Below are 27,673 nucleotides of genomic sequence, written 5' to 3'. Positions count from 1 at the left end.
GCGTTTAACTCAGGGCAATGTTGCGTATAAGGGATAAAACACTGTTTTTTAAATTTTAGGACTAGGTCTGGAAGGAGGGGTTTCCCTAGGCCATGAGTACAGCATCATAAACCATAAGAGTGAGATTTGGAGGTATAACAGATGCCCCCTAATATATGAGGTCAGAAGGGGTACATGATGGCCGAAATATATTATGCGAGTACATGGAAAGGAAGTCTGTCAAAAACCGAGGAGGACTTCACCAGAATTCAGCCTGCCAAGCCACCAAAGGAGATCAGAAAGAAACACTGTCTGAGCCGAGCATACCCATGCTCAAAAAAATTAAAGCATGTCCGCATATCAAGTACAAGCGTATCCACTAAGTATACAAGTATAAATGACTGAAAGATACATAATGGATCATCTGATCATAATGAACAAGTACATGTCTGAATATCACATATAAGAATGTCAATGATGCTGAAAGATGCAACGGATCACTGATATCAAAGACTGATCCCAAAAGGTACCAACTGAACATGATGGAATAGGATGGTACTACACTACAAACTCAGGTGCTAGCATATAGAATGTCGCCATGACTGGCTGCAACATATAAAGTGGAGTGGTATCAACTAGCAGCAACAGGAGCAACTGTCAAGTGAACCAATGAATGCTGATACAACCTGAGGTCTTCACCGACCGTTGTCGTACATTCCTACACCATGGGAATAAATGATCTGAAGTCGACCATGTGAGAAATCGTTTGATTACTGGTCATTGATGTATACCGTTAACAAACACGAGACTACTCACCGATAATGATAATGAGCGTCAAGGTACCCAGTACAATCTAACAAGTGTGAATAGATGAGCTAGAGTCGAACACTTGTAAGAATCTATCGATCAGGAGAGAATGACGATTTCCCACTGTCGATAGCGAAGGATCTGCCACTAATGACTGCAAACCCCAAGGTATTGCCAAATGGACTCTAGATCTTTTCCCCAGAGCAATGAGTCGGAGTCGATAGGGAATGATCAGCTAGAAGGAAGGCATTAAGGCATCCTTCATCAATCTAGCGCGAGTGTAACCCGTAGGCCAATAATGTGGAAGGAATCAGACGAAAAGGATGTAGTAACCCAACGGAAGTACGTTTCCGGCATACACAAGATGTGGCTAGCGCACGACAGAAACCCTCTGAACCAACCAATAATGAAAGCTGACATAGAGGCAAGGTATCCACCAATAGGGTCAAATGGAAACCAAGGTACTGCATGAATCCCAATGTGTGATAATGTAAGCTGATGTCGAACACAAGGGAAACCACTCAGTCAAATACCCATGATACTGATCGATGCTGAGCACAAGGTGACCTATCAATAATGAAAATAGGGCCAGGGTGCAGCTCTAGGCCTGTCCTCAGAGCAAGGTGTCGTCGTCGATAAGGACAAGACCCGCCAGCAAGAAGTCAATTGGGACCTTCTCAAACGGGCACGAGTAAAGGACCAATATAGCTGATGTGATGATAGACATGACACTGACAACCAGGGATGGCCGACTGAAAAATGAGTCAAGAGACACCGCAGAGAGGCCGACTCAGGCTAACTTCCCTTGAACAAAAGCACGACTCAATGCGACTATGTGGCAGCATATGATGACTCTATATAAGTTCGCCATGCAGGAGGCACGAACGAACCCTCCATATGATTGGAAGAGATAACCAATTAGGGGAGAACTGACTCAATAACAATGTTATGGCGTACCTAAGTCAAACTAAATCCCACCCATGCGGAGGAGACTTTGTTTTGAGTGCTTTGTTCAAGGGCAACACCACTGACTCTAGCTGCCAACAATAAATGGAAATATTGTCCCGTTCTCGCTCTTTTTTTGGAATATTTAATTTTTTTGTTTTTTTCTGTTAAGCCGGAAAAAGAATAAAAGAATGCTATGGTACAGTGGAAAGAAAGAGTGTCGGTGAAACAGATGATTTGGTTCCTGTGAATGGAACATTCCTATGCTCAATGCAGGGAGGTGAAAACTGGTCAGTGACACTCAAAGGTGTGTTCCTTCCACAGGTCAAGGTGTGTCAAGTTGCAGAAGTCAAAGGTATGCAAAGTTGATTTTGCGTCGTCATGGTCAAAAGTTGGCTTAAACACGAGTCCAAGTGAAGCCGGCTCTAGGCCAAAAGGTGCAAGTGGTCAACATGCAATGCAGTAGTACAACTCAACACAAAGGAGCCTCTAGGGTATAAGGCCAGAACAAAGCGGAGAAGCTAAGAGGAATGAGTCTTCAACACATAAGTCATGGGGGGACTACAGAGGACTCCCGAGCCTACTCAATGGAGTAGCATGGGCAACAACTGTCAGTGAGGTGCTAACTACGATGCCCATGTAAAGGATGGCTCTACCATCGTGTCATGATTTAAAGAATCGGCGAGTGAAGATGGCTTACGAACCATAACACGATGGGATCAACCCTATGGCAGATGTATCGTCAAATGGAGGCTAGTATGCATAATGCAATGGAAAAAATGGTCTCCCTAACCTATATGCCAGTGAGAAAACGATACCTGCCATGACGGGTCAGCAGTCATGTAACCGTCTCGAAACTGAAAAACGTCCAAAATGTCCTGAAAAACAAACCATTCTTGACATTCCAAGCTCCCAAGTTAAAAGTCACATGAGGCCAAACAAAATAAAATTTAAAAAAAAAATTGCATTTTCAAAACTTATAAAAAGCATTTTTGACTCACCATTTTTACCATTTGAGTTTGAGAGAAAATGATTTGGAGCAAAAGGAGCAAACTTCCCATAGCCAGATTCAACTGTTCAAATTTGTCAATGACCTCCAGGTAACTCTTATACTTAGCTTGCAATTGATTGTGACATGTTTTAAGATTTTTGATTGATGTTTCACCGTTGAACTTTTGTCAAAAATTTCCTCGCGGCGTATACGCGGGTTTGTAATATTGAACCCACGTACATGCAGGCCCTATACGTAACTGTGTGCACAGGGACCCACATATACACCGCGAACCATTTTTAAACAAAAACTGACAGTTTTAAATCGATTTTTTCTTAGGATGCCTGTCACGTGGCGTGAAAGAGAGCACGCAGCAGTAGATAATGAAGTTATGAACAGTCCTGAAGCATTAGATGCCCTACAGGGATGTGGTTTGCTTAAATTTTTTAAATTTCCAAATATGAAAGCAAACACGTGTCTACTTGAGATGCTCATTGATTATTGGGACGTCGAGGAGGAAGCCTTTATGATCGATCAGATGCCGCTCAGGGTAAAAGTGGAGGATATCTATTTTATCACGGGCCTTTCCCGAAGGGGAGACGTAGTACATTCCCGGGGCAGGACACGGAGTAGACTCATGATAGAGGACTATGTACAAATATACTACCCGAGACATCCCAAGAAGGTTGGGAGCCAGATTTCCATCACACATGTGGCGAGTTTGTCACTTAGGATAATCCTGTTCACCATAGCTCGAGTGAACGGATCATCCTCTCTGCATCAGGCGTCACGGGTCATCATGAGCGTGGCAGTTGACTGTCTCACTACTGTGTTCGACTGGTATACTCCTCTCCTGGCCAACATGAAGAGCCAGCTCACTTCTATCAGGAGGGGTAGACCAAGAACTTTGGATATGGGATTATCCTGTGCACTTTTTTTTTCGAGAAGGTTCCTGCACTCCGCCCCAAGGTAGCAGTTTCCATCAGCACCCCACGCGATCCATGCATGGGCCGGTGGGCTGATCTGATGAGACGTCTGGGGGGTGGGGAGGTCCCAAGGACTACCTTCGACGATGACTTCTTCACCTAGTGGGATCAGCATATCATCGCCGTGGATGACTACCCCTATGCTGGGATGGATTTGCGAGGAGATCCTGATCTAGCGTTACCACCGAACACAACATGGGGCGAGATTGGTAAGAATTTTTTGATTTTATGATTTTTTTTGGATTTTTCAAATATAATGATACATTTTGAAAAATATTTTTGATGAGATTCAAATGACTGATATGATGATCATGTTCCAGACATTGGGCCAGTACGACCAGATGGGTTCCCACGGCATGGACGGTGTAGCGGAGGAGCCGAAGAGGCGGCTGCGGATACAGAACGGACTCTAAACAACGTCCAACAACACTTGGCGAGGCTGAGCTGCCGAGTCTCGATGGCCGCCATAGAGGACCTTCCTGAGGATATGCAGCGTCATGTGGTTGGCATGCCACGTGACTGGGTTCACACTTTTCGGCGTGTGGCCACTGCGATAGTTACATACTTAGACGCTCATCCCGAGCCGAGGCATTAGATATGCCGGACATGATTATGGGCATTTGAGTCCCAAATTTTGTATATTTTTGGACACACATATGTACACTCGAGACACTATATATATATATATATATATATATATATATATATAGATAGTTTGACTTTTTTATGCTTGATTTTATTATGATGAATGACTGATGTGCCAGTCTAATGCCTGATTAGCGATAGAATCAGCTAACCAATTATGAGATCTTGGAATGTGAAAATAATTAATATTAGTAAATGATCTTTGCAACAACCTCACCCTTAAATACTGGCGATATAAAGATGGATCCCGTACCTGACAAATGTTATTTAATTGAGACACTATCAATTGAGAATCAAGATACACTACCAACGAGTCGATCCCATGAGAGATTGCCTTGGATAATAAATTAATAATGATAGTATACTCGGCCATATTGTTTGAAGCAGGACCGATACATACGCCTCTTGATGCCATCAATTGACTAGTTGGATAATAGAGTACCCAAGCTGCGGAAGCGAGATTCCGAGTGTGCCGACTAGCACCATCGGTGAACCCAAAATAGACCAAATCATCCATCAACACCTGCCACAGCAGAACAAAAAGTGCTGATATAAAAAAACTCTCGACGATATATGTACAAATATACATAAAGTACAAAGAAGCCATTGCATGGCCAAAACTAAGCAAAGTACTTCTTTAGGTGGAGCCCGTCAGGAGGCTCCGCCAACTTACTCCTAGGGATGTTTATAGTTACGATGATCGAACCAATCAATATACTCCCTTCGGAAAATGAATGTGTTGGAGCCAAAGGGACCGTACAAACATCACTAGTCGAACTGGAGGACCGAGAGTCGACTTCATGCATAGGGGAATGAAAGTGTGACCAATGATGTAAATCTTCCAAAGGTAAATCTACAGCCGTCATTTCTTTGAATATCGCTTCATCCGATGAAAAAACAATATCTAAGAAATCCGATGCAGAGGTGGAATCGAGGGTCCGAAAATGAGCCACATCACCGTCTATCTCCTTCCCAGAGGAAGAAGTAGAATGGTTATCTACAAAGTTATCCATAAATTCACATCTAAGCTCTACTGCAGATATAAGAGATTCTATTCCACCCACCTTGTTGTCACCTGATGTGGTCACAGATCAAGCTAAGGTTGCAGGTTTCGAAGAATAAGGAGTTTGAACAAAATCTCTCCGTAAAGGGTCCCTGGAGGATGAAATTGTATCTATTCCAGTTGTAGGAGGGGGAAGATTAAACGTACCCATCAATGAAGAGTACATCCCGACTCCTAGACTCTCAGTAGGCGGACGGGGGTTACCCACTAAAGGAATAGTAGAGTCAGAGGTTGCTTGAGGATCGACTGGACAATAATCCAATTGATCAACCTTAACGATTTTCCCCTCTTGAGGAAAGCAAATGACACGAAACAGAGTCGAAACAACGGCATCCATTTCGTATACCCAGTTCCTTCCTAAGAGGAGATTATAGTCTAGGTTAGCATCTATGACCTCTACTTCAATATTAATGACCTTTCCTCCAAAACATATAGGAAAGGCTGGGATAATCCCGTATGGCCTATGAGAATGACCATCAAATGTTGTCAATAGGGTGGGTGAAGGAACAACCGACGGTGATCCAATGACCTTCCAGCATGACATAGACATGACACACGTGGAAGCTCCCTCATCTATAACCGTCCGAAAAATATTTGTTTTCCGGTATGTAGACTTTATTTGGAAAGCCATATGATGAGGGAGTCGCTTTTTGACATTTAACATGTCAAAAGTGAGCACTAAAGAATTAGCTGGATCGACTGCTCCAATCGTGGAAAGTAAAGCACTTCGCTGAGCCGGACACAACTGGAGAACCTCTAAAGCGGACATGGCACATGGACTCTGAGCCAGATCCTCCACAATGCAGTAATTCTGGGCGGCCCTAGCATTAGGATTAATAGTCGCGCATTTAGCGGAACCTTTCGGTATCCTTGGTATAGTCTCAACAGGGGGTCGCTCAATATGAAGGTCAGTATTTTCGAGAATAGTCTTGTCCTTGGAAGTTTCGGCTTCACTGTAATCACGTGACCGAGTAGCCACATGGACGTTAGAACCTATCATGAAAACATTCAATGATTTTTCCCCTTCCTAGTTGCCCCCTGCGGAGGTTCCAGGGTTTGAACTCGCGCCAGCAAGAAGTTGATGCCCTTGGGGAAATGGGTTAGTTAACACAGCTTGAGAACTAGAAGTTCCTTGCTGTCCTAACAAGCACTAAGCGTCTTCAATCTTAGGGCAGAGATGAGTTAAGTGGTCTCCACTGCACAACTTGCATGGAAACTTGACTTTCTTTCTAGGACTCATTTCTACCACCACCAGCGTTGTTGCTGGATTTATTTGCATCAGGCTTCCCATCCTGGTTCTTTTTCTTACCTCGTCCTTTCTTTTTCCCATTGGAATTTTGATTTCCTTTGGGGTTATCAAATTGGACGACATTAATTGAAGAAGTTTGGGAAGCAAGGGGATTAGACAATGTGACTTGGTTGTTATAAGCAGTTTGTAAAGACAACTGCTACAATTGGTTCAACAAGTTCACTGTAGTTGTGTCTACTGACCCAACGATACCATCCGTGTGCGGACCTGGCTTCGACTTAGCTACGTCAACCTTAGACCCAGGAGCATTTGGCAAGTATTTTTGTAGGATCCTAGACTGAGAGTAGATCAATTCTAATTGTTGGGCCCTAAAAATGGCTTGCTCCTCAGAATAGACCCCAGACATGGAGACATCCTTGGAGATCTCGAGTTGTAGAGATTTCAAAAACCACTCGAGACGGTACTCCAGAGGGATTTCGGCTTTAATGAGCCTCTTTCTCCGTCTCCATTCCTGAATATGTTCAGAAATGTGAGTTGCCTTATCCTGACGAAAAGTGGCTAGAAGTTCATTTCCGGCATCATAGCGGACACGAAACTGGAAATGATTTAAGAAAATATTGGCTAAGTCAGCGAAAGATGTGAAGCTGCCCCCTGGCAACTCTATATACCATTTGGCCGCATTACTAGTCAAGGTGCGCTGAAAGAGTCTCAACCTAATCGAGTCATCGATAAGGGAGTTAGATGAGCACCACAAATGGAATGTGGTTACATGGTCGCTTGGGTCTTCACCGCTCTTCCCTTCGAATTTTAGAATGTCCGAAGGGAGTTTGGTTGGGACCGGAGGCCAGGCCGGATTGTATTTGATTGGGTCATTTGTTAACTTAGTGAGATCTGGCAAGTTCAACGTTGCCAGAAACGGAAGCCTAGGAGGACCTTGGGGATTCCACCCAGACCGAGCAGAACTCCCAAAGTTCTGAAAAGATTTTCCTGAATTTTGGGAGGCACCAGGCTACCCGAAGTAACCCATAGAACTGGCTGAACCAAAAGGCAAGCCTTGTGATCCAACAAAATTCAGAGTTTGATCAACTCCGGTTGCAAAACATCCATAACCAGCAAATTTTCCTCCTAAAGGATTATAAGGGGTTGATAACCCCTGGTAAGGATTCCAAGCCGAAGCTAGGGGAGAAATACTTTGAAACGAACTAACCGTGGAGTACGGCCTATTCCCTTGTTGGACGATAAATGGATTCCCAGTTACCACGCCACTAACCCCAGGGTTATTCCAACCTTGGAAAGGATTACTTCTTTTTCCTACAAAAGAAAAAGGCATGGATCCTATCATCGGGATGGAATGTGGTATATGACCACTTCCGAAAGGAAAACCCTGGAATGAAGCCGATCCGCCCATCATGGACATAGCAGCACTAAACGGAACCGATGGAATACCCTGTGAGTGGGTGCCAAATGGAAAGAATCCAGTACCAAAAGCATTGGTTTGGGCATTTCCACTCGTGGACGGAATGGAGGTAGACCCAACTAAATATGTGCTAGCAAAAGATCCAAACAAGGAAGCAGAGGAGATGGAAATCGTTCCTCCCCCTTGCACCGATGTTGGAGTTTGCATAGTCGTAGCACTTGTAGAAGCCATGCTTCCAGTAGTGGTCATCGATGGTAAGCGCGTAGCGTAACCTGGACTTGATGGTCTATGTGTCGGAGTCCCAACGTATTGTAATACGTCTGGATGACTAGATGGTAGTGGAGAATTCGGAGCCGCTAACGACTCTGAGAGTTCTTCTACCTCTATGTTATTCTCCGCTTGAAAGAGAACTCGAGAAAGGACTGGAGTGTCCCTCTCTTGTTCAGAAGTGCCAGGGATTTCTTGAACACTAATGCCCCCGAGAGGAGGATCAATCCCCGATGCGTCAACTGGCGTGGGATGGAACCCACTGGTAGTATTACCTCTGTGCCTTCTAGGAGAAGGCTCTAAACTTGGTGGTGAAAGACCACGAAGTCTTCGAGACCGTCTGGGAGATCGGTCAGTGACTTTGAATTTTTTGTTATGATCTAACTACAGACTCAAAAAATTGAAAGCTAGGCCAACTAAGATCAAAGAGCACACACTATAAAGTCCCTAAAGATAACAGCCAGTCAAACAACTTCCAAGTATTTCCGCTCCAGGTGATTAGGACCGGACACCAAAATACAAGAAAGTGAATTAAGGGGCCTTTCAAAGATAGTCTGGGATGATGAGGGCCCAGTCCTATCAGCGAAGGTATCAGAGGAAGTTACGCTGACCTCCTAACAACAGCCTGCGCCGGTGCAAGCCCCCAAGCTTCGAAATGGTGCCCTCCAGTAGTACTGTCGAGAGTGATGCAACGTCGACCTTAGGTGCCACGGGATTCCCCTCTGCAGCCACCTATGTAGATCCCTAGGAGTAGCAACTATGGATACCAACTCGTCGCAAAAGCCAGGCGGAATAGTCGTGAGGTAAGTTCGGACAAGTAGGAGAGGGGGTATCTCTCTTCCCTGTCTTCACAGACCCTCGTGCTTAACTCCCAGATCCGGAGCTTTCCTGGTCTTCCTAACGCTATTGTATTTTCTCTCGTTATTCATACTCCTACGTTTGACGTTTATATGGCCTTGGAGAGTTAACTCTCCACTCGCCTAATCCAAGGCCCTAAAATCCTAAACTTGTTGGTGTAACTGACTAAAACAAAAAGTTCTAGTGAATTTTATTTAGCACTTGATTTTAAAATAGGCTGTTCTTTAAGTCACAAGGTAACGGAAGTGAAACTAGTGGTGTTTTTTGACGCAAAAGAAATTAATAAAAACTTAACTACATGCACATGCAATTTTTCGTTTTTCGATGAAGAGCAATTTATATAGGGTTCAGAGGAACTTCTAATAATAAAAAAATTTCTTTTCTTTTTGTTAAAAGTCAACACTCAATGTATGCCTAAAAAGGTATGCAAATCTATCCTAATGCAACAAATATATGCGGATGCAAGATTTAAAACTACTCTAAAAACAAAAAATGAAACTTGCTTGCTTATCAATCTTTATCTTGCCACTTAAAATGTCTAGATGGAATATGAGATGTTACTATTCATTTCATCTAAACATTAAAAACAAGTTCTAAGACAAGCATAAAGCACTTTCACTCACTAAAAAGAAACCAAATGAAAACCAAGTTCAAGAAAGCAAAACTAAGTTTTTCAAAAAGATTTTCTTCAAAAGTAACAACAAAAGAGTCTTTTCAAAAAAATGCTCTCAACAACACTGAAACCTGTGATTGAAGAATAGGCAATGAAACACTTTTGCAAGTTGACACCACACAACGGATGAAAACTCAACAAAAATAAATGTGTTTAAAAGTTCTCTTAACAATCAAAAGCAGCAATGAAAGCTTTGGCAATGAAAACTGAAAAGATCAAAAAGACAAATTCCAAGAAAGTGTCAATCAACAAATTTTCATGAAACAAAGAAGTGGATGGTCACAAAAAGCGGTTTTTGTCAAGCAAATAAAAAGTCACCAAAAGAAAGGTTAACACAAAGATTGAGATCAATCTTCCTACCCTGATGAATCAGAGCAGCCAAGATTCCTAGCAAGAAATCTTGCGTGCTTTAGCAAAAACGATGACGCTTGCAATCAACGAAAAACAAGACCAATACTTTTTATACTCAGAGAGAATTTGGAACAAGATGCTTGCTGTAAAACAAATAACTGATACTGGAAAATGCCTATTTCAGACTGACTCAAACTACCAGACAGACCTTCAGAGACAAAAAGATTTACAAATCTTGAAAATTGAAAGATATACGCGACTGTACTTATGTACAAAATGCGTGTATACGCTACTGTAACTAAGGAAACCTGCGTATACGCGGGTTCACTTAAAGCAACATGCGTACATACACCTCTGTAACTAAGAAAAGCAGCGTATATAAAAGGTTTCAAGAAAAATAAAAAACAAACTGAAGAAACTGGCAAAACTTAAAGTTCAAAAATAGACCAGACAGCAACAGCAAACAAACAGGAAGTTGAGCCCTGATTGGCTTGAAAAACACCCAAACTAGGAACAACAAGAGTGCTATCCCCAGTAGAGTCGGCAATTCTGATGGAGGGAAATGTTCCCCTAGGGCTTTTTGGGTTGAAACTCTAGCAGACTGAAAGTTGTCTATTCAAAGAAGCACACATTCACACAGCCATTATGCTATTATAAGCAAATCCTATTGTAAAGGGTACGTACCTTAGGTCCTACGTTTGAGAAGGACTTTAGGGTCCAAACCCTTCTTGGAGTTCCCCTCTTCTCTTTTTTCCTACAAAACAACCAATTCAAAGAACACAACAGTATATGGACAAAACCTTATAAAGAAACCATCTTCATGTTATAAATAAAGGTAGTTAGTTATGAAATCCAAACAACCATTTACATATGAATTCTAAACATGAATATCATTAACATAAAGAAGATTCATTTCGGGAACCAAGACATGTGTTTCTTTTATTATAGAAAAATAAAGTACATAAAAAGGAATATTTTCACCTGAATCACCTTTAGCAGGCTCCAAGCAAAGCTTCCTTCCGGATCCGTTCTAGCCTCAAGCCTTTAACAAACTCCTTCCATGACTCTCTCCATGATGTCATAAATGGTGGATGAACATCAACACATAAGGAAACAAAGGTTTCTTGGACAAATGGGGGTAGTGCAGAAGGCACAAGGGACTTCAGACCTGGTTAGGGGAAAAATCTCAGCATAATAACCTTTCTCTCTCTTCTCTCCTCCTTTAGGCCTTCCCTTTGAGGTCTTTTTATACCTCTTCCAAAGTAGTTTTTTAGTTGGGAGTTGGTTGGGAACAGTTGGGCCACAGGCACTAATAGGTGATCAGCAGGTAAAACCCGCGATCTCCGCCCAAAAATAAGGATTTTTATATTTTTTAAAGTGTTTTAATACATATATGCGGGTTGGATATACACAGACCTGCGTATACACACGTTTAACTCAGGGAAATGTCGCGTATAAGGGATAAAACACTGTTTTTTAAATTTTAGGACCAGGTCAGGAAGGAGGGGTTGCCCTAGGCCATGAGTACAGCATCACAAACGATAAGAGTGAGATTTGGAGCTATAACATGGGTGAAATAGAATCTTCTATGTCTGCAGCAGAGCTTAGATGTGAATCTACCAATAACTCTGCAGACAACCATTCTACCCCTTTCTCTGGAGAGGAGTTGGATAGTGATCTGGCTCATACTCGGACCCTTGATTCCACTTCTGTGTTGGATCGCTCGAAGACTGTTTTTCCATCCAACGAAGTGATATTCGAAGCAATGATGTCTGTAGATCAATCCTTGGAAGATTTACATCGTCGTCCTTTGCATGAATTTGAATCCAGGTCCTCCAGTCTGACTAGCGATGTTTGTACGGTTCCTTTGGCTCCAACATAGTTACTCGCCAAAGGAAGTATATTGATTGGTTTGATAATTGTACCAATAAGCATCCCTAGGAGCAAGTTGGTGGAGCCCCCTGATCGGCTCTACCTTAAGAAGTACTTTTCTTTGCAGTTAGGCAATGGCTTCTTTGTACATTCTGTATGTTTTTACATATCTCATCGGAAGTTTTTTGATATCGACACTTTTTGGTCTGCTGTGGCAGGTGTTGATGGATGACATGGTCTATTTTGGATTTGGTGATGGTGCTAGTCGGCACACTCGGAACCTCGCTTCCACAACTTAGGTAATCTACTATCCAACTGGTCAATTGATGGTGTCAAGAGGAGTATGCATTGGTCCCGCTTCAAATAATATGGTTAAGTATACTGCCGTTATTAATTTCCTATCCGAAGCAATTTTTTATGAAATCAAGTCGTTGGTAGTCTATCTTGATTTGCAATTGATAGTGTCACAACTCAATAACATTTATCGGATAAGGGATCCATGTTTACATCGCCAGTATTTAAGGGTGAGGTTGTTGCAAATATCATTTACTTACATTAATTATTTGCACATTCCAAGATCTCATAATTGGTTAGCTGATTCTATTGCTAATCAAGCATTAGACTGGCATATCATTCATTCATCACTATAAAATCAAGCATCAAAAAGTCCAAATTGTATATATATATATATATATATATATATATATATATCATAAAATATCTCGAGTGTACATAAGTGTGTCCAAAATAATATACAAAAATTGGGACTCAAATGCCCATAATCATGTCCAGTACATCTAATGCCCCAGCTCAGGAGAGCAGCTAAGTATGTGACTACTGCTTTGGCCACATGCCTAAGGGTGCAAACCCAGTCTCGTGGCATGCCAACAACATGACGCTGCATGTCTATAGGGAGATCCTCTACAGCCTCCATCGATACTCGGTGAGTTAGTCTCACCAAGTGCCGCTGAATTGTGTGTAGAAGTCACTCTATGTCCGCAGCTGCCTCTTCGGCACCTCGGTCACGACATCCATGCCATGGGAACCATCTGGTCGTAATGGCCCAATATGTGGAACATGATCATCATAATAGTCATTTGAATCCTATCAAAATATATTTTTCAAAATTCATTATTATATTTGAAAAATCATAAAAATTCTAAAACCAATCACAATTGAATGTAAGATAAGTTTAAGGGTTACCTGGTGATTTTGGGAAGATTTGAATGGTTGAATTTGGTGAATGGAAATGCTTGCTCCTTTTGCTTCACTCCTTTGCTCTCAAACCAAACGATGATAATGGTGAGTCAAAAAACTATTTTATAAGCTTTGAAAATGTCAAATTTTTTCAAAACTTGATTTTGTTTTGTTTCATCTAACTTTTAACTTGGGAGCTTGGAATGTCAAGAATGGTTTGATTTTCATGACATTTTGGATGCTTTTCCGACAGTTTCGAGACGGTTCCATGACTGCTAACCCGTCTTGGCAGGTATCGTTTTTCACTGGCATATAGGTTAGGGAAGCCATTTTCTCCGTTGCATTATGCATACTAGCCTCCATTTGTCGATACACTTGCCATAGGGTCAATCCCATTCGTTTTGGTTTGTAAACCATCTTCACTCGCCGATTTTTAAAATCATGACATGATGGTAGAGCCATCCTTTTCATGGGCATCGTAGTTAGCACCTCACTGACATTTGTTGCCCATGCTACTTCGATCTGAGTAGGCTCGGGAGTCCTCTGTAGTCTCACCATGACTTATGCGATGAAGACTCATTCCTCTTTGCTTCTTCACTTCGTTCTGGCATTCATTTTTGTACTACTACATTTCATTTTTACCGTTTGTACTTTTTTGGCCTTAATCCAACTTCACTTGGACTCGTGTTTAAGCCAACTTTTGACCATGACAACTACAAAATCAAACTTGCATTCCCTTGACTTCTGCAACTTGACACACCTTGACCCATGGAAGGAACACACCTTTGAGCGTCTTTGACCAGTTTTCACCTCCCTGCATTAAGCATAGGATTGTTCCAATCCCAGGAACTAGATCATCTGTTTCACCGACACTCATTCTTTCCACTATACTATAGAATTCTTTTATTCTTTTTCTAGATTAAAGAAAAAGACAAAAAAAATTATATATTCCAAAAAGAGCAAGAACGGGATAATATTTCAACTTATTGTTGGTAGCTAGAGTCAGTCGTGTCGCCCTTGAACAAAGCACTCAAAACAAAGTCTCCTCCATTTGGGCAGGATTTAGTTTGACTTAGGTACGCCTTAAACTTGTTATTAAGTCAGTTCTCCCCCGATTGGTTATCTCTTCCAATCATATGGGGGTTCGTTCATGCCTCTTGCATGACGAACTTATATAGAGTCATCATATGCTGCCACATAGTCACATCAAGTCATGCTTTTGTTCAAGGGAAGTTAGCCTGAGTCAGCCTTTCTGCAGTGTCTCTTGACTCATTTTTCAGTCAGCCATCCCTGGTTGTCAGTGTCTTGTCTATCATCACATCAGTTATATTGGTCCTTTACTCATGCCTGTTTGAGAAGGTCTCCATTGACTTCTTTCTGGTGGGTCTTGTCCTTATTGATGACGACATCTTGCTCTAAGGAGAGGTCTAGAGCCGCACCCTAGCCCTATTTTCATTATTGATAGATCACCTTGTTCTCAGCATTGATCAATACCATGGGTCTTTGACTGAGTGGTTTTTTCTTGTGTTTGACATCAGCTTACACTATCACACATTGGGATTCGTGTAGTACCTTGGTTTCCATTTGACCCTATTGGTGTATACCTCGCCTCTGTGTCAGCTTTCATTATTGGTTGGTTCAGAGGGTTTTTGTCGTGCACTAGCCACATCTTGTGTACGCTGGAACCATGCTTCAGTCAGGTTACTACATCTTTTTTCATCTAATTCCTTCCACATTATTTTCCTATGGGTTACACTCGCACTAGATTGATGAACGATGCCTTAATGCTTTCCTTCTAGCGGATCTTTCCCTATCGACTATGACTCATTGCTCTGGGGCAGATATCTAGAGTCCAATTGGTAGTACCTTGGGATTTGCAATCATTAGTGGCAGATCCTTTGCTATCGACAATGGGAAACCATCATTGTCTCCTGATTGATAGATTCTTATAGGTGTTCGACTCTAGCTCATCTATTCACACTTGTTAGATTGTACTGGGTACCTTGACTCTCATTATCATTATTGGTGAGTAGTCTCGTGTTCGTTAACGGTTTACATCAATGACTGGTAATCAAATGATTTCTCACATGGGCAACTTCAAATCATTTATTCCCATGGTGTAGAAATGTACCACGGCAGTCGATCAAGACCTCAGGTTTCATCAGCATTCATTGGTTCACTTGACAGTTGCTCCTATTGCTGCTAGTTGATACCACTCCACCTTATATGTCACAGTCATTCATGGCAACATTCTATATGCTGGCACCTGAGTTTACAGTGTAGTACCATATTACTTCATCATGTTCATTTGGTACTTTTGGGATCAGTATTTGGTACCAGCGATCCGCTTCATCCTTCAGCATCATTGACATTCTTATATGTGATATTCAGACATGTACTTCTTCGATCATGATCAGATGATCCATTATGTATTTTCCAGTCTTTTGTACTTGTATACTTAGTGGATCCACTTGTACTTGATATGTGGACATGCTTTACTTTCTCTGAGCATGGGTATGCCCACCTCAGATAGTGTTTCTTTCTAATCTCCTTTTGTGGCTTGGTAGGCTGAACTCTGGTGAAGTCCTTCTCAGTTTTTGACAAGTTTCCTTTCCATGCACTTACTTAATACATTTCGGCCATCATGTACCCCTTCTGACCTTATATATTAGGGGGCATCTGTTATAGCTCCAAATCTCACTCTTAATGTTTGTGATGTTGCACTCATGCCCTAGAGAAACCCCTCCTTCCAGGCCTAGTCCAAATACTTAAAAAACAGTGTTTTACTCCCTATACGTGACATTTCCCTGAGCTAAACACGTGTGTAAACGGATCTATGTATACCCAACCCGCATATATGTCTTAAAACACTTAAAAAAAAATAATCTCCTTAATTTCGGGTGGAGATCAAGGGTTTTACTTGTTGATCACCTATTAGTGCTCGTGGCCCAACTGTGCCCAACGAATTCCCAACTAAAAAACTACTTTGGGAGAAGTATAAAAAGGCTTCAATGGGAAGGCCTAAGGGAGGAGAGAATAGAGAGAAAAATTGCTTTGCTGAGATTACCCATGATCAGGTCTGAAGATCCTTGTGCTTCAAGCACTTCCCCTATTATAGGAAACCCTTGTTTCCTTGAGTTATGATGTCTTTCCATTAGTTGAGATATCCTTGAGTGAGTCATGGAAGGAGTTTGTTGAAGGCTTGAGATTGGATGAATCTAGAGGATGGTTCCACTTGGAGCCTGCAAAAGGAAGACTCAGGTGAAATCATTCCTTAATGTATTTTAGTTATCTATAATAAAAGAAACACTTGTCTTATTCCTGATATGAATCTTCTTCATGCTTATGATATTAATGTTATGATTTACATGTGAATGGTTGTTTCAATTGTATAACTAACTTTCAATATGCTATGAAGTTGATTTCCTTATGATGCTTGGTCCATATACTGCTATGATTTCTTGAATTGATTGTTTTTCACGTTGAAGGATCGAAAGGAACTCCAAGAGGGTTTGGACCCTGGCTAGATCTACCCAAATGAAGGACCCCTAGGTGCACCTCTCTTCGTGTAGTTTGTTTATATTAGCATCATGGCTGTATGGATTGCTTGTTTTTCTTTGTAGATAACCCCCACTCTGCTAGGGTATTGACCAAAGACCCTAGGGGACTTTGTCCCTCAACATCGGGCAGTTAGAGGGGGGATAGAGCCCCCCATTTGTTTCGCCAATTACGAGTAGGGGGGTCACAGGGGGTTTGAGGGGGGTGGGTAGGTCCCCTCTACGAGGTTCGGGGCAACACCCCCGGGAAATTTTTTTTGGACCGTATATTAGGTTGGGCGGACCTACTTATGGTTTTGTGCATGGTTTTAGCACATGGTTTTAGGCGCGATGGTTTTTCGGTCCATGGTATTGGATGCTTCGACATGTATATATATGTATTGTAACATTGAAAAGAACATAATGAAAAATCAATCGGGTAGTCTCGGTTTTGGGATCCAAGGGAAAATCTCTGTGTATATGTGTTTTATGTGTTATGCTCTCTCATTGTTTGTTTTCTATGTTTTAAAATTTGTATGCATGTAATTTCTATACGGGGTTAAAACCTACACATTTGCACATTGCTCCTTGATTGTATGTTGGAAGGCTTGATAGGTTCATCTGTTCATGAAAAGTGCATGTTTGTCCGTTTTTTCGTCTATGAATACATTTTGCATGTTTTCTCATCCATCCATCTGTGAACACATCTTTGCATGATCGTAAGTTCGTGAGCACATCTCTTTGTATGCATTTTTTGGTCGTCCATTGGTGAAGCTGTCCTTCTACATGTGCTCCCTTCATTCATCCCATCCATCATCACACCATGTTTGTTTGTGTACCTATATATGCAGTCACTCATTACGAGATGACATCAAATCCAAAACCCTCCCAGTATACCATGATACATGATCGTTTTGGATGCAGGTGACTAAGAGAGGAGACAAGGTTGTGAGCTAGGATGGAGGCTCTAGGCACTACTAATGAAAACCATGCAAGAGTCACTGGGTGATGAAGATGGGAAATCCGAATTGACAGTGACTATTCGCAGGGTCTGGCTCAGCTGGAGGACAAAACTGCACATTTTTTGAGAGGAACAATCTTGGCTACGGAAAGGCTAGGCAGGCAAGATCTGCACAATTTCTAGAATGAGTAGGATCTTGGTAGAAAAAACTGTGAAATTCCTAAGAGGAACTGGTAGTCAACTGCTGGGTCACTGGTAGTAAAAACTGTGCAATTCCTAAGGGTAATTGCTAGTTTGTTGCCCGGAGCTTGGCAACAAAAACTGTGCAATTCCTAGAGGGAATTGGTAGTCAGCTACTAGGTCATTGGCAGCAAAAAATACGCAATTCTTGAGGGGAACTGACAGTCCACTACCGGCAACTCGGTAGAAAAAATTGCACAATTCCTAGAGGGAACTAGCAATCAGTTGATATAGCTTGGCAACAAAAAATGTGCAATTCTTGAGGGGAACTAGCAGTCTGCTACCGGGAGATGCTGGTGGGAAAAACTGTGCTAATTTTGGAGGCTGGCCTACTAGTCACCTGTGCATAGTTTCTGATTAGAGTGAAATGTTTGGCAGTAAAGAACCTGCTCATGAAAACTATGCAATTTTCTTGGTGAGCAACCGGTCGAATTTCAGGAGGGTTGGCTAGAAAAACTGCACAATTTTTTAATGGAGATAGGGACGGGAACTTGGTGTTAGTCCAGCCTATTTACACTACTTTATCAGTCAGCAGAGTGGGCAAGGTCTACAACCTCTACACAATTTTTTAGGGGAGTCAATACTAGGGTGGCTGCTGGGTCAAAGTCTCTGATGATTCAACATGAAGGTTGATTGATTTGTTTGCGGACATTGTAACTTGAACTGGCTTTCTTGGGGATTCTACGTTGTTCTAGATGACAGCCGATTGAGTCGATGGCATGGTGATGGTACGGCTTTCAGAGGCTAATCCAGTCGTCAGAACTTTAGCAAGGTGACTAAGTGTGTGAACGAGCGAAAGATACATACTTAATCCTACAAACACACACTTACATGCCTTGACCATGACACGACTCAAACCATCCAGACACACATGCTCAACGTGACTGACCAATGGTGTAAGCGACAAGCGTGACACTTGTGATTGATCGTTGGTTGACTGTGATGACACTTACGTGACAGTGTACGTGACTCTGTGTGTGAGTGCAACAAATGTTTATATAGTGAACACAACAAGTACACATAGAGCGAAGACCCTGAGTATAACCAAAACATCATCGCAGTAATGAAATTGACATCAACATGGAAAACATGGGTGAAATGATCAAGCAAGGTGGGTGCAAAGACTCACACGAGCTCACGGAGTGAACCCGAGTATGCACATCCATCAAGTGAAACTCTGAATGGAGGCTTTGAAATTGGCTGCAGGCCAAAACTTTCGAGGGTGGTTGTTGTCGCTACAACACACCGAAAGCAAGAGGACCATATACGAACATGCAAAGCCATGCATGTCAAAAACAACTAGGAAATCAAACATGTAATATGTTACCTGCAAGTATTCCTTCTGAATTTTCTTTATCCTACTCCTCCTTGCTTGATCATTACATCGCTTTCCTTTCCTTGTCTTTCCTTTTATTTATTTTCCCTTCCTTGCTCCAAAGCTAGAATGCTCTAATAAAACTCTGTGTCCAAGAGTGAGAGAGAGAGAATAATGAGAGAGCGCCAACACTGAAATGACAAAAGGTTACATTGAGCAAGCATGAGAAAAAGATTTCCAACTAATCCTCATAAGCCTTTTTATCAATGAGGCCTCTATTTTATTCATTTCCCATTATTTTCCTTCAATTACCTCCTCACATGCAACCTGTGACCTTTCACTTTCATTTTCTCCTAATTTCCATTATTTTGATAAATAAATGTTCCAAAAATTCCATTTTTCCTTTCCAAATCCTTTTCCATTTCCTTTTCCAATTTCCTTAGCCATAATAAACCGAATGCACCACCACACTAGGATATTTTCCCACCATTCAACTTGGAATACATGTCGCATGACCTTGGTATTATTTTTACCTTTATTAACTTCTACGTGGAATTTTGACCATATCTTTTATAGAACCCTCCCCTTTATAGGAACACCATCATCGATGTTCAATGAAACCTATAACCAACAAAACAGCTAAAAATAAAATGTACTAGCCATGGAGATTTATAACTTAGCTCGTTGCATTATTTACAATGACCGTTTTTGAAACATGACAAACATATTGTTTACTGGAGCTTTATAACATAGCTCATTACAATATTTACAATAACCAAATATACAGATATGCACATTTTCTAAACCAATATATAAAAGGATATGATGGTTGCATCAGAAACAAGGGAATCCAGGGCTTACACCTCCACCCTCAAAAGTAATGCTAAGATTCACTTGCTTCCTAGGAAATCCAAAATCAACTACCAAAGTCAAAGTTGCATCCAATGTCCAACACTACAATCTTGCACCACTTATCCTGTCAGTGAACAGTTACCGACTCATTGTTCCAAGGAACACTCCCAATGTGAATCTCATTCCATCTGGCAATGCTAATGAAAAAAAAAAAATTCATTTCTGACCTTCCCTTCTCTACTACGCTATCCCTCAGGAAATCTGGTCACCCCCTTCTATGCAGTTAGTCACCTTCCAAGTTCCCGGGCATCCCCCATCCTTGGTGATCCATCCCTTGGAAAGGATTCCTCACATCGGAAGGTCAACAACCAAGGCATATACCTACCTCAAAACCATCATATCAGTGATATCATGCTGATGGAAATCAATGGATACTATTGGGTACTAGTGTTCCACAATGGCCCTGCTCCTCAAGTTTTTTACAAACATACTGCTACCTATTCCAATTTATTTCACTGTTGTTGCTAATTCTTGCAATCAGTTTTAGCCACCCAACCATACATTTTTGTGCTTATTCTACCCAGCACAAAACTTCCATTACGTTTGAAATAAATTCACATCATACTTTATTGGTAGCTCATCAGTAAGGTACACTTGGAATCTTGTTTGTTTCCTGTCACAACAAGTTAAACTAGAATCTTTGATGAAATCATTGTATAAACATATCACATCATGTTAGATCAAAACAAAAGCATCATAAATCACATGCAATCATCATAGATCACATGTAACCATCATAGAACAAAATCCTAAATCACATGCATAATAAAAATGAAATAAAATACTGAGACTTGTCCTTTAATCAATCCTTAGGTTCTACCTTTTTCCTTATTCCATACACAATCTGGATCGGTTTCCACACCCAATTCCTTCTCCACAACCATGTGGACATACACATAGTGTGCATCACACACATACAAACACACATGAAATAGAACACCATTCAATACATGCACCTACACTTGACATACAACACATACACCTACACCCAATGTACAATACAACATAATACATAATCCTACATCCGGTGTACCCCACAACACAATACATAAACCTACACCCAATGTACAACACAATACATATATGTACATAGAGTACAAAATAATGAATACAAATGTCACGATACCACGACTACACAATGTACATACATAGTACCACATGCCCATAGCAGAACATGTATGACATGCACACAATACCACATGTACATGAGTACCATATGTACAACATGTACATAGTACCACTTGTACATGGCACCACCTGGACACGTGTACACAATGCCATATGTACACTGCACTGCTGTATAGTGTGTACACAATACTAGATGTACAAAACACCACAAGCATGGCATGTAAACGACAACTGATGTACAAAACGACACATGCACGACATGCACATAACACCACCTGCACACATAACCACATGTACAACATTTACACAATACCACATGTATAGTCATGCACGAAACACCATATGTACAACATGCACACAACACCATATGTACATAGCACTGAATATGTAATATACACAGAAGACCATATATACAACATGCATACAACATCATACGTACATGACACTAGATATACAACATTACACATCACCATAGGTATAATCACTGAATATACAACATGCACAACATATACACAACCATAGCATTGCACATCCAAAACCATACTACCTCTACCACGAAGCCTTGCTTCCAGTGTCTCTCTGCCATCTATGCTTATCCTAGGATGCCGCAAAGCACATTGTTTTCATTCCGCTGATGTATCCTTCAGTGTTATCTGTGACAAATTCAATATAGGCATAATACAAGAATAGAATATCAATTCATATCCACATGATATTGACCTCATATATTTGTCATGACTACTCTTCCCACTTGATTCCTCATAAACTAGGAACCTCTTCATGCCATTCACCTTCATAAGCAATCATTCCTCCATAAGAATGATCCATAGTGAACCTGTTGGACAATGACATACATACATACATGTATACATATAAACATCAACATAAAATAATCATGATCCCTGATGACCCTGTTAAATAACAACATGCATACATACATATATCCATATGAACATTAGCATGAAGAAATCATGATCACAACATAATTACTAGATATCATAAGGGTTAAGAGAGCTTCCTTTATTCATGCACAACATGCACACTTTTGAGAATAATAGTTCCCAACATAGCCAAGGCATATAAAACCTCAAATCCATTTACTTTACCCTTACGTTACCTTTCTCATGATTTTTCTATCACTATCCACTTACCTCAATGAACCCAATGAATCCAATTGGCTGTGATATTCCTTCCCTCAACTAGCCCATACTCATGCAGTAAGCTTCATCTGAGTCTAATATTACCTTATGGGTTTCACTAAGATCTTGTTGATCTCCATTAACTTTCCTCTTTCCCAACCAATTCCCAAGACTCTCATAACATAAAAGGAAATACCAAGAAGTAAAAAGGAATCAAACCATGAAAACCAATAATAATACTACACCAGAAACAAAGTGGTATGGCCATATACTAGACATAAAGAAATCGAAAATCAAGCACAAACGTATTGCAAGAGATCGAAAGTGAAAGACTAACAATAGATACCATACCTCAATCCCATGGTTCCCAAGGAAAGCTCAATCCAAGCCTTCTTCAAGATTTCATGAAAACCTCTCTTTCCATGCAACTCCTTGCATCACACTACCATAAACACATAATCATCATTGTATAAATAAATATAACAATATACCAGTTACCTTACCTTGTCATTCTAATTTCGACCATGCTACCCTGCAACTGCTCACATATGTCAACCACATATTGAAAATATCAATACAATCATATCTATCAATTTGAAATCAACCTTTACTAAGACTAACAATCATCTCATAATCGATAGTCAATTCGTAGTCAGTAGACATACTAAAACAACTGTCACCTTTTACACTCAAGTACATGTCAACTATCTCAATGATCCAGATTTATGAACGAATGCAATAAAATATAGAAACACACATATACACAGATATGCAATAGAAATAAAACTTCAATTCATTAATATCAAAGAAATCAAATTTGCTTACATATAGAAATGGAAATAAACTAGCTTGAGCGATGGTAGCTTATCTTTGAGAAGAGTTGTGGTGGCTACATGCCTCTGAACCATGTTAGAATGAGGCTCAAAGGCCTATTTATTATTGAGAAAAAATGGAAAACCATAAACATCCAAAAACCTAACCCTAGGAGATGAAGTGCCAAAACTATGGGCCCTGTTTGTGTAAATTGGTACATCAACTTCCTGAGGTCGTGACTTTGCATGTGATATTTTTTTGATGTGAATAATACCTTGTTAGAAATATGTATTTGGGGAGTACAAATTTCAATTGCAAACATCAATCAAATTTTCATGTCTGACCATTTTCCCCAAAAAATGTTGGTCAGGGCCTCAAAATGGCTCCCGCAGTTCAAGACCCAAAAAACTTCCACAAATACTAAATTGTGCTACAATTAAGGAAACTAAAATAATGAAAGAAACAATAGTGCGGGTCCAAGTGGAATAGGTAGGTGGCCACCAATATCCACCTGGATCATTCCTCCCCCCTTAGGAAGCAATGGTTCTCATTGCATTGAGTTCCTCCATGAGATGGGGAAACTTTTTTTGAACTTGATCCCTTGTGAACCACTTCCCTTGGTGCAAGAGTTGGCCAACTTTGACAAACCGATACAATTGTATCTTTTGTTTGTGAGTATTCTTGATCAGTGTGTCCATGATATGATTAGTTGTGGCCTATTCCATGTAGTATGGGTTTAACTCTATTGGTGTGAGTTGTTCTGTAATGTATGATGTGTCCAGTAATGGTGGAAAGTATGGTCAAAGGTGGGCCATATTGAACATTGGGTGTCGGCCAAGGAATTGGGGAATTCTAAGATTGAAATCATTTCCCCCTATATCCTTAGTGATGGTGTAAGGCCCATATTGGAGCAAACAAATATTGTGATGGGGCCCAGCGAGGCGCCCCTTCTGCAAATGTAACCAACTTTGTCGCCCACCTGGAACTTGTGTGGCACTCGATATTGATCATGACCATGCTTGTACTTGTCCAATATGTCGTGTACCTATTGGTGGGTGTACTAAATTCTCTCAATGAAGTTTCTATCCCTATCAACTTCAGACTGGACATGAGCCGAATTTCTCGGAGTAGCTGCAAATGGTATGACCACATCAATGGGACATAATGGCTAGTATCCCAATCCCACCTGAAAAGGGTTGTAGCTAGTTGAGATATGGAGAGCTCTCTTGTTTTTGTGTTGGACATAGGGGAGGCTTTCATCCCATTTGCATGGATTCTTCAAGTTGTACATGAACATAATGTATATGACCATCTTGTTGATGACCTTTGTTTCGCCATCAATTTGGGGCTGGAAAGCTGTGGACTTAGTGATATTGGTATCCTGCATTGACCAGAGACTTGACCAAAATGTACTTAGGAACCTCCTATCCCAATTTGAGATAATGGACTATGGGATCCCAAAGCGTACCCACAACCATTCAAAGAAGATCTTAGCAGTGGCTTCTGCGGTGATACTCTTCTTGCAGGCTGCCATAATGGCCATCTTAGAGAATTTTTCAATGACCACAAAAGCACAGTCATTGCCATGCTTAGTAGAAGGAAGGCCCAACATGTAAGGTCAATTAGGAGTAGGCATATGAGTTTATAGGACTTGCTTCTTGATGATCAGTTTGGCAATGGCACAGGAAGTGCATGGTCTCATGTACTTCCCAACATCCTGTCAGAGGTTCGACCAATAAAATTACTTCTAGAACATTGCCACTATTTTCTCTACCCTGAAATGTCTAATGACATGACTATAGTGTGCCTCCCAAATTATCTTATCATGCTCTCTTGAAGGAACACATAGGTTTCCTAAGTGGCATCACAATTCATCCTAGAGGTGAAAATTTTGAACTTTCTTTCCTTCCGGGAGAATTTGTTATGTGTTTTTGAATTCTAGATTGCTCTTGTAAATATGCAACCACTCCACAATCTCATGCCCACAAGATTCAAGCACAATGGTTAGCACCATGACTGGTGGTTGGCTGAGGTAGTCTGCAACATTGTTGGTAATTATCTTCTTGTACCTAATGTTCAAATGGAATTTTTTTAGGTATGTGGAACATTTCTGATGGTGATCGTTTTGCAACTTCCCTTGTGTCTGTATGAACTGTAGGGGTCGATGGTCTGTGTGGATGATATTTTCCTTCCGGAGAATATAAGCTTCCATTGTTGCTAGACCTACACAATGGAATACATCTCTTTGTCATAGGTGGGATACTTTTAGACTATGTCTGAAAGTGTCTCACTATGAGATGCCACTGGATACCCATTTTGAGTAAGAAATACACCAATAAAATATTCAAAGGAATCTGTCTTGATCTCAAATGGTTGCTTCAGGTTTGATAATGCGAGCACTGGTGTACAGCAGAGGCGATTCTTCAACTTGGAAAACACCATCTATTGGGATTCATACTAAAAGAACTTTTCTTTCACTCCTGATCTAGATTTAAACAGGAAAACAACAAATTACAGATATAACCATAAATACAAATATGCAGTAGAAATAACACTTCATTTCATTAATATCAAATATTGAAATATGCGTACAAACACAATGGAAATAAGACTAGCTCGGGCTATGGTAGCTTATCTCTGAGAAGAGATGTGGTGGCTACATGCCTCTGAACTGTGCTACAATGAGGCTTAAAGGCCTATTTATTATTGAGAAATAATGGAAAACCCTAAACATTCAAAAACTTAACCCTAGGAGATGAAGCGCCAAACTATGGGCCCCATTTGGGTAAATTGGTATGTCAACTTCCCGGGGTCGTAACTTTGGCATATGATCTCTGTTTGATGCACACAATGCCTCGTTAGTAATATGTATCCGAGGACTACAACTTTTGAATGAAAAAAATTGGTGTATACTCTATTTTTGTCCCATTTTTCCCAAAAACGTCATTTAGGGCCTCAAAATGCCAGTTCAGGACTCGAAAAACTGCCAAAAATAGTAAATTGTGCTACAAATAAAGAAACTGAAAAACTGAAAGAAACAATGGCAGGGGTTTGAGTGGAATAGATGGGTAGCCACCAATATCCACCTTGATCATTCCTCTCCACTTAGGAAGAAATGGTCCCCATTGCGTTGAGTTCCTCCATGAGATGAGGAAACTTCTGCTGAACTTGGTCCCTTGTGAGCCCCTTGCCCCGGTGAAGGAGTTGACCTACTTTGACAACTTGATATAGTAGGATCCTTTGTTTTCGGGTGTTCTTGATCTTCATGTCCATGATCTGATCAATTATTTCTTGTTCCATGCAATCTCGATTTAACTATCTAGGTGTGAGTTGTTCTCCAATGTCTAATGTGTCTAGCAATGGTGGGAAGTATGGTCGAAGGCGGTCCACATTGAACACTAAGCGCAAGGCAAGAAATGGGGGAATGATGAGCTCAAAGGAATTGTCTTCCATAACCTTATTATTGGTGTAAGGACCATATATGAGTGGTCTAAGTTTCTGATAAGCTCTGGTAAGGCGTTCCTTCTGCAAATGAAATGAGACTTTGTCGTCCACTTGAAACTTATGTGGCACCCGATGTTGATCATGTAGATGCTTACACTTGGAATTTTATTTCTCTAGAATGTGATGGATCTACTGGTAGATATGTTGGATGTGCTCAATGAAGTTGTTTGCCTTATTTGCTTTGAACTAGACATGAGCCGAATCTGGCGGAGTAGATGCAAATGCTATGGCCACATCAATAGGACATAGTGGCTGGAATCCCCAACCCACCTGAAAAGGGTAGTGTCCAGTCAAGTTGCGAAGAGCCTAGTTATAGCTATGCTAGACATAGGGGAGACTCTCATCCCATGTGCGTTGATTTTTTGAGTTATACATGCGCAGAATGTGCATGATCATCCTCTTCTCGACCTCTGTCTGGCCATAAGTTTGGGGATGAAATGTTGTGGACTTAGTGAGCTTGGTGTCAAACATCGACTAGAGACTAGACCAAAATTTAATGAGGAACCTAATATCTCGATCTAAGATGATAGATTGTGGGATCCCAAAGTGTACCCACACTCGTTCAAAGAAGGGTTTAGTAGTGGGTTCTGTTGTGATATTCTTCTTGCAGGCCCCCATAATGGGCATCTTTGGGAATATGTCAACGATCACAAAAACATAGTCCTAGCCATGCTCAGTAGAAGAAAGGCCTGACATGTAATCCATGGGATGGATTCCCAAGGTCGGCTAGGGATAGGAAGCAGAGTATAGAGGCCTTGCTTCTTGATTGTTGGTTTGGCAATGGCATAGGAAGTATGGGATCTGATGTACTTCCCAACATCCTGT

The 27,673-nt window shown here is 41.0% G+C and overlaps 1 protein-coding gene across 1 annotated transcript in view; it reads left to right on the top strand.

Moving 5' to 3' along the window:
• Positions 1 to 25,805, top strand: part of LOC149249169 (calcium-transporting ATPase, endoplasmic reticulum-type-like) — a 90,470-nt gene extending 64,665 nt beyond the window's left edge. Inside the window, exon 5 of the mRNA XM_089452188.1 lies at positions 25,727 to 25,805. Coding sequence (XP_089308314.1) covers positions 25,727 to 25,805 — 79 coding nt within the window. The remainder of the gene's footprint in view (positions 1 to 25,726) is intronic.
• Positions 25,806 to 27,673: the final 1,868 nt, after the last annotated feature.

This window comes from Pinus tabuliformis, chromosome 7 (assembly GCF_031772625.1).
Source record: "Pinus tabuliformis cultivar Carrire ecotype Pingquan chromosome 7, CPIR1, whole genome shotgun sequence".
NCBI lineage: Eukaryota > Viridiplantae > Streptophyta > Pinopsida > Pinales > Pinaceae > Pinus > Pinus tabuliformis.
Note: the sequence above shows the minus strand (reverse complement) of the source record. Positions and strands in the feature narration are given on the sequence as shown.